General features: G+C 36.1%; 1 protein-coding gene across 1 annotated transcript; it reads right to left on the minus strand.

Annotated features, from left to right (window-relative positions):
• Positions 1-3532: 3532 nt before the first annotated feature.
• Positions 3533-7138, minus strand: LOC102468446 (olfactory receptor 5W2). Its single transcript, XM_014583070.1, has 2 exons — positions 7124-7138; positions 3533-4477 (listed from the first exon to the last, which is right to left on the minus strand). Exons 1-2 carry the CDS (start codon positions 7136-7138, stop codon positions 3533-3535), a joined length of 960 nt encoding a protein of 319 aa, XP_014438556.1.
• Between the last annotated feature and the right edge of the window lie 4967 nt (positions 7139-12105).

Genomic DNA, 12105 nt, shown 5'->3' on the forward strand with positions numbered 1-12105 from the left:
GGCTTTGACTTTCTTACTGTCAGTTTAACATTCCATAGGTGGGGGTGAGTGGGTAGTTTTTATATCCTAAATACATACTAAATGGAAGTTTGGAGTCATGCATTTAATGTGTCTTGAATATTTTAAATTACTTCTATTATGTTTTTTAATAATATTGTTTCCTAAAGAAAACCACTGTTTGATTGTTGCTCTTCTGTCAGAATTGTGTGTACTCTGCAACATCTTTGGTTGTGGTAGTCCAGTTTTCCAAATAATTTTGTTAATGTGCTATGAAAGATTGGAAATTTGAAGTATGTAGTGTATATGTTTTCCATATTTCTACAGAATCCCAACATCCCTACATGGAAGGGTTGAGTCAGGCTATCTGCCCCACATTTCTCTTTAAGTCATGAATTTTCAGAGGAAGAAACCAGAAAGTGACTTTTCAACATTTAATTGCAAAAATTCTGAGAGATGACTCCTATAATGAATCCAGTTGATTTTTTCCAGTTTTAGGCATACATTTTTGGAACTTAAGATGCTACATTTTTTTGTTTGGTTGTTTTTTTTTGTTTTGTTTTTGGAGAGGTTTTCACTACAGGGCGTGTGCGTTCGCCAGACAGACAGAGAGAGACACAGAGACAGAAAGCGAGAAATCACCCCCCAGAGGGAATGGTCACGCCGCAATCCCTTCTCCTCCCTTCTCCTCTCGGGATCTTGGGCACGCATGGACATGCGCCCAGTGTGAGTTTTAAGCCACCAGGTCTGGGACACGAACTGTGGTCGACTACGTGGGAATCCAGCGACATAGCCATTATGCTAACTGCTGGTTCCCAAATGCCACATTTTTTAAGTTAAAATTTCCCTCTCTTTAGTTTAAATTCATTAAATGTAATTAGATGGGCCAGTAGGCAGATAAGATCAGTACTTCCATGACATAATTGTCATACATCTTATGGAAAAAATATGACATGCTTTTATCTTCTGAATTAATGACAATCCACCAACTCTCCAATTTTGCCAGACTTTAATAACATTTAAAATAATCTCTTCTCTAATGTTGCTGCTTATAAATAAAAAAAAAGGTATGGATACATTCAAGATATATGACAAAAATAGAAACCCTTAAAACTCACTTTTAGAAAAAAATTCCCACAGTTTATCTATAACCTGCTTTTTATAACCTGTCACAAATGCCCACTTGAGTAGCAGAAAACATCTTGGCCTTTACTTGTATTCTGAAATACTTTCAAACAAGATTTTATGAAGGCAGCTAGAAATATAGCTAGAAATAAAAACCTAATTGAATGTCTTTCATTTTATACAATTGCAAGGAATAATTAAGAGTGTAATTTAGTTTAGTATGATCTTCCAAGTATATGCCGTATCTGCTTGCTTAACAAGCTTTCCCCAGTGTTTTGACATCCTAAACATAAGTGAATGAAGTAAATAGAAAGAAAGAAGTACCCAGGGAAATTAATGCTCTTCATTCCCTGTGTAATAAATACTCATATTGTTGTAAAATCATTACCTTATTATCTAATAAACATTCAAGACAGTTGGACTTATGTAATTTTTTGTTTATTTGATTTTACATTTTATGTATTAGATACGATACAAGTGCATGAAACATGAAGTCTTTGAGCAACAAAAGCTTGCACCCTCATATTGGAAGCAATGTTTAATCATCTGAATGTTTGATAAAATAATCATTTTAAGAGGGTATTATTTATGAACCACCAACAACAGCATTTACATAAGACTGAGAAGAGGAAGAGGAAAGGCTGAGAAGCCTGAGTGAAAGTACCTGAGTTGGGAATTTCAGCACAAAGGATAATCTTTAATGCTGTATTTTGATCTTCTCCTCTATCAAAGCACCTTTCTTAGGATTTGGTTTTTCTTTTTTTCTTATTTGAGAGAGAGATTTTTTGCTATGGGGTGTGTATAATTGCTGGAGAGACAGAAAGACAGGAGACAGAAAGTGAGAAATCATCCCCAGGGGGATGGGGGGATGGTCATACTGCAATCCCTTCTCTTCTATTCTCCTCTCAGGATCTTGGACACACATGCACATGTACCCAGCATGAGTTTATTTGTTTGTTTGTTTCTTTCTCTCTTTTAGAGAGAGATTTTTATTATAGGGTGCATGACCTTACCCTAGAGACAGAGAGACAGAAAGCAAGAAATCACCCCCCAGGGGGGTATGTCCATGCTGCAATCCCTTCCCTTCCATTCTCCTCTCGGGACCCTGGGTGCATACATGCACACATGCACACATGCCTGGCATGAATTTTAAGCCACAGGCCCAGGACTCGAACCACAGTCAACTATTGGGAGTCCAGTGATGTAACTCCTATGCTATTTGCTGGATCCGAGGATTTCTAATTCTCAGTCTCCCCATCCAAAATCTTTTTTCTCCTTACTAACCTTTGGATTTCTACTCATCTTCTGCATCTCCTGAAGTTATGCCGCAGACTGCTGACTTGCTTCTCTCTGGGGGCCTTTTATTCCTCTTCAGAATCTTCAGGAACCTGCTGCTGCTTCTCGAACTCAGGTCCCTGTTCGGGCACCAGAATGTCCCGGACAGTGGGACAATTGGGCAGGATGCCCAGGAGTGCTAAGCAGGTCAAAGAAATGCAGGAGGGGACCAGAGGCTTCATTCACTTTAAGACACCAAGACACCCCTCAAACACAGCTGCCACAGGAACATTCTCTCCATGGACACCGTGTCCAGCAGAACACGGTCAGCACAGCGACAGGTCCGCCCCAGCGACCACGCGGAAGAAACTTAAAGAGTCCTTTTCATCACAATCTAAATTTAAACATTTCAGTCATACTTAGAATATCCACCATTAGACTTCATGGCATTTTGTAATTTATTATGAATTATTCATAAATTTGGTTAATTAATGTTTCTAGCTTTCATTACATTGTAAATTTCATTAATGCACAACCTAGTGGATTCGCTATAAAATGCAAAATCCACAGCAATGTAAAAAGCCAAAGACTCGATAACCCTTAGCATAATTAAAATTAGTGCACAAAGCACATATCAAACAAGAGGAACTTTAGCCCACTAATACATGATTTGGAATTTTTCTTTATTAATAGAGTGACTTATTTAAATTGAAGACATACAATGAAGTATAGTATATTTTAGGAAACTCCAAAATATTGATAGTTTCAAGTTTAATAAAATATGTATCCTTTTAAATTTAGGTATGTGAAACAATTTCAAATTATACGACCTGAAGAAAACAACAAGAGTATGTACCTTTCTGTATATATATATATACACATATATATGTTTAAAATTTGCCAGAGTGAGCATGTGCTCACTGAAGAGAGAGAGAAAGAGACAGAATGAGAAGCACCTTCCCATGGAGGATCCTTCTTTTGGGATTTTGGGCACACATGCATAATGCCAGGAGTATATTTCAAGCTGCTGGGTCAGGACTCGAACCAACCAATCGGCCATGTGAGATTGAGTTGCCTTAACCATCAGCCACGGCCTGGGCCTATAGAAACATATTTATTTGTAGTATATACACATTTACTTAATACAAAATTTAGTTTTCAGTTTTGCCAAGGCGTCTTTCACATCCTTGTTTCGTAAACTATATATCAGAGGGTTCAACATGGGAATCACAAGGGTGTAAAACAAAGAAATCATTTTGTCTTGATCTAGAGAATATGAAGAACTTGGCCGAAAATACATGAAGAGTATTGTTCCCTGGAAAATTGCAACAGTAGTTAAATGGGAGGCACAAGTGGAGAAAGCTTTTAACTTTCCATCAGCAGACTGGATCTTTACGACGGATAGGATGATATAACAATAAGAAACCAGAACTCCTGAAATGGTGCTCAGTTCAATGAAACCAAAAACAGTGAATATCACTAACTCATTGACCTGTGTGTCTGAACAAGATAATAGAAGGAGAGGAGGCATATCACAGAAGAAATGATTTATCTCATTAGGCCCACAGAAACATAAGCGAAATGCCAGTGTTGTATGTATTAAAGCATCAGTCATTCCAACCAGATAAACCCCACCTAAGAGCAGGAAGCACACCCTGTTGGACATGTTGACTGTGTAGAGCAAAGGGTTGCTGATGGCCTTGTACCGATCAAAGGCCATCACGGCCAGCAGTAAACACTCAGAATCTGCAAAGGTACATAAGATCAAAAATTGCAGAGCACAGCCAATGAAAGGGATTGATTTGTTCTCAGCAAGTAGGTCTACCAGCATCTTGGGTCCAATTGCAGTGGAATAGCAGAGGTCACAGAAAGACAGGTGACTGAGGAAGAAGTACATCGGTGTGTGCAGCTGGGTGTCCATCCTAATTAGGATGATCATTCCAAGATTAGCCAGGAGATTAATGAGATAAACAACTAAAAATGTGGTAAATAGGGTCATTTTCATTCCAGGCTTATTGGTAATTCCCAGGAGAAAAAATTCAGTTATTGAAGAACAATTTCCCCTATCCATTCTTCTTTGCTTTTGTTCTAAATTGTTATAAAAATCACCAAGAAAATAACAGATTAGGGTTTGACTTTTATGGGTATTTATAAATATTACTTATAAGGCAAACATGATTTTTTTTGCTTCAAACTGTCTTCTTTACCCTCAGAAAATAGCCTGGTCAATTGTCATTGTAGTGTGAAAAACACAAAAAATATCTAGCATAAGAGGCTGATAATATTTTATTCTAAATTAATATGTAATTCTCAGATATTTGACTTTTCTTGGCCTCTATTTTCAAAATGCTAGGCAATAGATTTGAATATACTAAAAGCTTGTTCTCAATCTAAAAACAAACTTTGAATATAGGGTCTTCAATGTTAAAAGAAAAATTAAATGCTTTATTAAACTATTCCCATCACTGATAGGTCACAGAATTTATATCCTATTTGCATGACTCATATGGTTCTAAAGACAAATATCCTGAGGCGCCAATAAAAAAGTGGTAAAAAGAAAGAGTACTACAAAAAAAATTGCTTATCATCATATTATTTTTTAATCATAAAAGCATAGAATTCTTTGGCTTTTAAACTGACTATTTTTATGAAATCAAAATGCAAAAAGGAACAGTCAATGTTTTTGAGATATCCAGGCTTCTGTTTCTTGTATCTGTGTGGGCATTTATGTGTGTGTGAGAAGGCATGTGAGTGTGTACCTGCTGATATACGAAAATTTCAATATGGATAGTGGTTATAGTGTTACTTCTTGTAGACCTATGGTATGCAGTCCACGTAGACTTCCATTTGCATGGATTGGTATTTGTAATGCTTTACCTCTACATTTTTAAGAGTTAAATTAGAACAAATCTTAAATTTGCATGTACAATGACATCAACACTTTCAGTGTGATAAAAATAATTTTCTTATAAATCTCAATGAAAACATAAATAAGCAAAATCTTTGTTGTATTAATAGAAGTGGCAATGGCATGGTGGCACCCATACTATGGGAAAAAAAAAAATACAAGTGGCAAAAGATCCAGTCAAGTTCACACAGGTCTAACAAAGAAATATTATTAATTATTAGACAGCAGAGTTTATTTAACTGAGTAGCAGTTATAAAATGATTTAATTAAAAATTTCTCAGCACTTGAGTTCTCAATTTGGCAGAAAAGGTAAGTTTTTTCCCCTTATATTTCTAAAATTTAGCCATTCAGAAACCTACCTGAGACAAGCAAGTCTTTCTGTCCTTATCTGGTGTGTGACCAATAGGTAGATCACCTTTTATTTTTACCTAGTGTCAGCTGGGACTTAAATCTCTTAAGCCTCTGTATTTACTTTTTTGTTATTCAAACATGATTAATTAGATTCCTGGTTTGGTATTTTCCCTTGTGAATGTTGCAACAACCTTAGCAAGGATAAAACTTAATTCTTCACCTTATTACCCAATTGATCAATGTTAGGAATTTACCATAATTGATTTAACACTGTGAAAACTTAATGAAACTATAGCCTTCTCCAGTGAATCCAGACATCTAATGAAACTTGAATAGATTTTCTACTTAATAATGTTCATGTTCTTTTCATTGTACATTTTACTTCTGAAACAGTCTACCATGTACGAGTATGGTAATATTATATGCTACATTTTCATTAATCATTGTCTGATTCTTTTTCCACAACTACATGTCAACCAACCATGTTTCAATTATTTTATGGTTGTTCAACATTCACTATACGTGGTATATTCTTTCTCAACTGTTTTTCTTTTTCTTTTTTTTTTTTTTGAGATTTTTTTTTTTTTCTATAGAGAGTGTGCTCTTCCAGAGAAACAGAAAGTGTGAAATCACCCCCCCAGAGTGTGCTCTTTCCAGAGAAACAGAAAGTGTGAAATCACCACCCCACCCCCAGGGGGAGATGGCCATACCACCTCAAACCCTTCTCCTCCATTCTCCTCTTGGGATTTTGGGCACACATGCACACATGCCTAGCATGGCTTTTAAACTGTGAGATCTGGGGCTCAAACCGTAATCGACTACATGGTGGTCCAGCGACATACCCATTACACCATCTGCTAGTCCTGCAACTATTTTTAAAATCTATTTATGTATTTGCCTGTCTATAGTTTCAAAATCCCTAGCACAGGCTAAGTAAATGTGTGGTTTTAAATATATTCAGATTGTTAGACTGGTGAATATTTAATAAGAAGTAGAAGTAAACAACCTTTGTGGCCTGTTTCTACTGAGTTCTTTAGTGCAAGGATAATTTTTATACTTTCAAGAAAATAGTCAAATTCTGTTCATTTACAAAATAACATTTGTGTACTATTATTTATGATAATCCTTTGATAATTGGGAGAATCAAAAGTGTGAATTTTGTGTCTGTTCCAGTCTCTCTCCTCTAGCTGCCAATATAATGTACGTCTCTCAATCTTGGTCTACCACCTTAGATACTGACTTCATTGGGGAGCTAAATCTTGTATTCAAATTGTTCTGACCATAAAAATTTTTCTACTCACCTTTCTCTAATAGTGATTTTTTAATTCAGCATAGACTTATTGGGCAACAGCTATGAATTTAAATGCAGATCACTGTGGCTATTTTACTGGATGCCTTGTGTTTATTTTCTTTTGTTTATTTTAGTTTATCCTTCTATATATTTTCAATATTATTTTATGTTTCTACTTTTAACAATCTCATTATACAGATACCAAAAGTGAGATCCAGAAGGAATTGGTTTATTTCTGGAGTCTCACAGATGTTGTTTGGCTGATTTCCAAGTACTGTTCTCAATAAATGTTTGACTATGGGACCAGCAGCTGGCGTGATGGTTAAGGCACTGGACACTCCCACATGGCCGACCAGGGTTCGAGTCCTGAATCTGGTGACTTGCTTTCTCACTTCCTCTCTCTCTCACTCTCAACGTCTGTCTCTCTCTGGTCAAATTAAAAAATAAATGAATGAATAAATAAAATAAAATAATTATAAAAAATAAATGTTTGACTACATTTAATTTTTTTAATCATATTTGAAAAAATTTTCTCCTGAATACTCTCACAAAATGTTATAATGTGTTTAAGGGAAATAGTAAACCATAGATTCTTAGAGTTATACATGTATGGAATATTCATCCAAGTTCTATCTTTTATTTTATTCTGTATTTGTTTTATTGCAAAGGAATGTTTGCATTGGCCAGAGAGAGAGGAAGGGAGGAAGTGATAAAGCACTCCCTAATGAGACGTGGTAATGTTGCAATCCTGTTCCTCCATTTCTCCATCCTGTCAGAATTTTGTGCATCATGCATGCCCATACACACTCATCACATTTTTCTTTTCTTTTTTTTTTGAATTCTTTAAACCATCATTTTAATTCAATCAATAACTTATTTATTTTTTTCCACAAAGGAGAGAGGGACAGATACAGAGAGACAGAGACATGGAGACAGCACCCCCAACAGGGTCTTGACACCATGATCTACCTACCATAAGCCTTAACCAACCCTGGATCATAGGCACACATGTACCTGGCATACAGGGATGTTTCCAGACATGAATCTAAAACCTGTCCATGTGGGTTGGCCTTAAGGAGCTTTGAATTTTATTGCTGTGCCATTGTTTGGCTCCTACTTCCCATTTTAAACTGGCTGTTTGTTTCTGACTAAGGGTTCAGTTGTTTAAATAACGTATAGAGAAATCACATTTAATATTTCATCACATTCTTCAATGCTGCCAGGGTTAGCATTCCAACTGCAGTCAGTCATGTAGGATTTGATTTCTAATATACACCCCTTAATTTCTACACTGCTTCCAAGTCCCATTTCCAAACAAAGGTAAGATTCCACCAGTGATGAGGGCAGAGGAGAGGGACAGGAAAGGAAGCCAGGTTGTCATATACCTTGTTTATCTTAGCTGGACACTTCAACATTACTGTGGGTATGCAAAGGGCTTCTGTTTTATGCAATTTCAGGGAGCTCATAGAATATAAGTAAAATAGTGCCTCTGAAGCTGTGCAATATAGTAGCTTTGGGAAATCCTTCTGTATTAACCATGTTCTGTGTAATATGTTATAATGTGTGAATCATTGCAGGATGCATTCATGCATAGATTTCTGTGTTTGTGAAGTCTACTGTTTTATATAGTGTATGATGTATTTATACTTTATTGTAAATAATTTATTGTATAACAAAACATGGAAATAAAAAGTTGTACATTTATTGAGATCAGCAGATGGTGTAATGGTTATGTTGATTGTCTCCCACAGAATCAACTGCTGTTCAAGTCCCAGCCTCCACCAGACAAGATAGGCCATGACACGTATGCTCCCTATAGTGCCCCAGGAGATCTTGGAAAGAGAACCCAGGATCTCCTCATGTGTGCTCAGCATCATTACTATTGTGCCACAACAGCTGGCCAATATTTGTGTGTTTTTAAAAACCATATAGAGACCAGCAGATGGTGTAAGGATTATGTCACTGGACTCCTGTGTAGTTGACCGTGGTTTGATTCCCACGCCTGGCAACTTTAAACTCATGCTGTGTGCACATGTGTGTGTGTGCCCAAAATTCTAAGAGGAGAATAGATGAGAAAGGAATTGCAGCATGGCCATCCCCCGCTGGAGGGTGATTTCTCACTTTCTGTCTCTCTGGTATATGCAGACACTTCAACATTAGCATGGGCATCCAAAGGGCTTCTGTTTTATGCAGTTTCAGGGAACTCATAGACTATAAGTGCTACTGTATTGCACAGCCTTTGAAGCTATACATAGCTATTTTTGCTATACATAGCAAAAATTTCTCTCTGAAAAAAAATTGTATATATATGTATGAGTGTGTGGGGGGGTATAAAATAAGTGAAATTTTAAAACTCTGTATGTAAAGAACTTCTCTATTGTCACTAGTATCCCTAAACATAATACTATATAAGCTTATAAACTTTTACTTTCAGAAAATAGTTGTTTGATTCTAAGTCATGAAGCAATATGAATATATTCAGGGCATGATACTACTCCCAAGGAGAACTAAGTTCACTAAGCTTTCATTTTTCAGGAGATAATATTAAATGTCCCTGTGCATTGAATGAGAAGTCTTTGTTTTATAAAAAATTCAGCAATATTGCTAGCAAAAAGGGAAAATATTCACTGTAATATTCCATAGACAGTGCACCATTTATTTTATAAAAACATGTGGACCACTATTGTATACAAACCATTACCTGAAATAAAAATGTATGCTAATTACATTTTGAAAATTATTAGAGTCTTACAGTGCATAGATTTTACTGTTGGTAGACCTTTTTATGTGTAATGTACATTTATAAAATGCTAAAATAATAAGAACACAACTATGTCAACGCTAAAGAAATATTTATAATACCTGTAAAATCAGCACCTAGACCATGTAACAGCATTAACAGACTCTCGAAGTTTTCTACATGCTTTCTACCTGCTCACTCTGAAGGGATAGATTACTTTCTTGACATTTATCGGGATGCATTAGTTTCATGTTTTTAACAGTGCATAAGTAGATGCAGACAGTTTGTACTGTTTTACTTTACAATATATTTGTACAGTCCTTCCAAGTTGATGCATGTAGTTGTAATACATGCTTTATCATTGTGTAGTATTCCTTTATACAAATATATCAATTATTTTTCTACACCAATGTTTCTTTTTTTTTTTTGGAGAGGTTTTTGCTATAGGACGCGTGCACTTGCCAGACAGTCAGAGAGAGACAGAGAGACAGAAAGCAAGAAATCACCCCCCAGGAAGGATGGCCACACTGAAATCCCTTCTCCTCCATTCTCCTCTCGGGATCTTGGGCGCACACGCACACGTGCCTGGCATGAGTTTTAAGCCACTGGGTCCAGGACGCGAACCATGGTCAACTATGTGGGAGTCCAGTGACATAGCCATTACACTAATTGCTGGTCCCTTACACGAATGTTTCTAGGTACTTAAGTTGTTTTCTCTTTTACTATTACCAATGATCGTATTGCAAACATTCATTTTTTTATGATATATATTCATTCCTTTTACATACAAATATACAAAACCAGGAGTTGGAAGTGTGTGTGTGTGTGTGTGTGTGTGTGTGTGTGTATTTAGATTTAATAAATACAATAATACAATTTTCCAGAGTGGTAGGGCAATGGATATTTTCTACACCAATGTTTCTTTTTTTTTTTTGGAGAGGTTTTTGCTATAGGACGCGTGCACTTGCCAGACAGTCAGAGAGAGACAGAGAGACAGAAAGCAAGAAATCACCCCCCAGGAAGGATGGCCACACTGAAATCCCTTCTCCTCCATTCTCCTCTCGGGATCTTGGGCGCACACGCACACGTGCCCGGCATGAGTTTTAAGCCACTGGGTCCAGGAGGCGAACCACGGTCAACTATGTGGGAGTCCAGTGACATAGCCATTACACTAACTGCTGGTCCCTTACACCAATGTTTCTAGGTACTTAAATTGTTTTCTCTTTTACTATTACCAATGTCGTATTGCAAAAATACATATACATGCATTTTTTTATGATATATATTCATTCCTTTTACATACAAATATACAAAACCAGGAGTTGGAAGTGTGTGTGTGTGTGTGTGTGTGTGTATTTAGATTTAATAAATACAATAATACAATTTTCCAAAGTGGTAGGCCAATGGATACTTCCATTATCATACTCATAGTGTGTAAATCCTCTGAATGTCTCACATCATTGTCAATACTTAATGTAGTCTGTCATTTTAGTTTTAATCATTATGCATGTTATGCTATTTCCCTACCAATAAAACTGGATATTCATTTTCATGAATTTTTTTTAAATTCAAAATGCAGACTAGATGATGAAGTTAGGAAAGACAAATATCATATGTCTCTGCTTGACATGTACTGAACTCCACATTCAAGCATAAAGCAAAGGACTCAAAAGAATAGAAATAGAGACACTAATAGTGGATACCAGGAGAGGCTTGGAGAAGAGTGGGGCATAGTTCATGAGAAAATTTATAAGAATGCAGGTAAAGCAAGGGAAGAGTATGGACAAAGTACACACAGCAGAATTTAAAATATGGACAATTTACTACATATTTAAAAACTAGTAGATATAGTAACACATGTGCACACAATAAAGCAATGTTCAATGTCGAAGAAGATGAATATGAGTATATTTTTTATTTGATTATCATAGACTGTATGTAGGACTTAGAAAATATTCTGTGGAACACAAAAATACACATCGATTACATGTATGCTAACATGAAAGAAAAGAAAGGTAGCTAGGTACAGCTTAACGGTATTGGGGCTCCTAAACTCATACTGTCTAGCTATCATCATTTTTATAGCTATTCACATTAAATTGGCCTAGAAATACAATATAGCACTTTTATATGAATATGTTCTAGGGACCAGCAGGTAGCGTAATGAATATGTTCTAACCCCATGGTGTATTTTTAACATCACCAAAGATAGAAGGGGTATGTGCATGATAGAATAATATATAGCCAGGGAACATAATAAAGATTTTCCAGCCCAGGCTCCTTTTCTGATTGCTGGGCAACTGAAGCCAAAAAGGAAAAGTTAAAGATCACAATTACTATAAATTGAGAATAGAGATTCAGATCAATTTATTCTCATTGCATCTCCAGTTCATAGAATATTTCTACATAAGATTTCAA

Source organism: Tupaia chinensis, unplaced genomic scaffold (genome assembly GCF_000334495.1).
Source record: "Tupaia chinensis unplaced genomic scaffold, TupChi_1.0 Scaffold144018_1, whole genome shotgun sequence".
Lineage (NCBI taxonomy): Eukaryota > Metazoa > Chordata > Mammalia > Scandentia > Tupaiidae > Tupaia > Tupaia belangeri.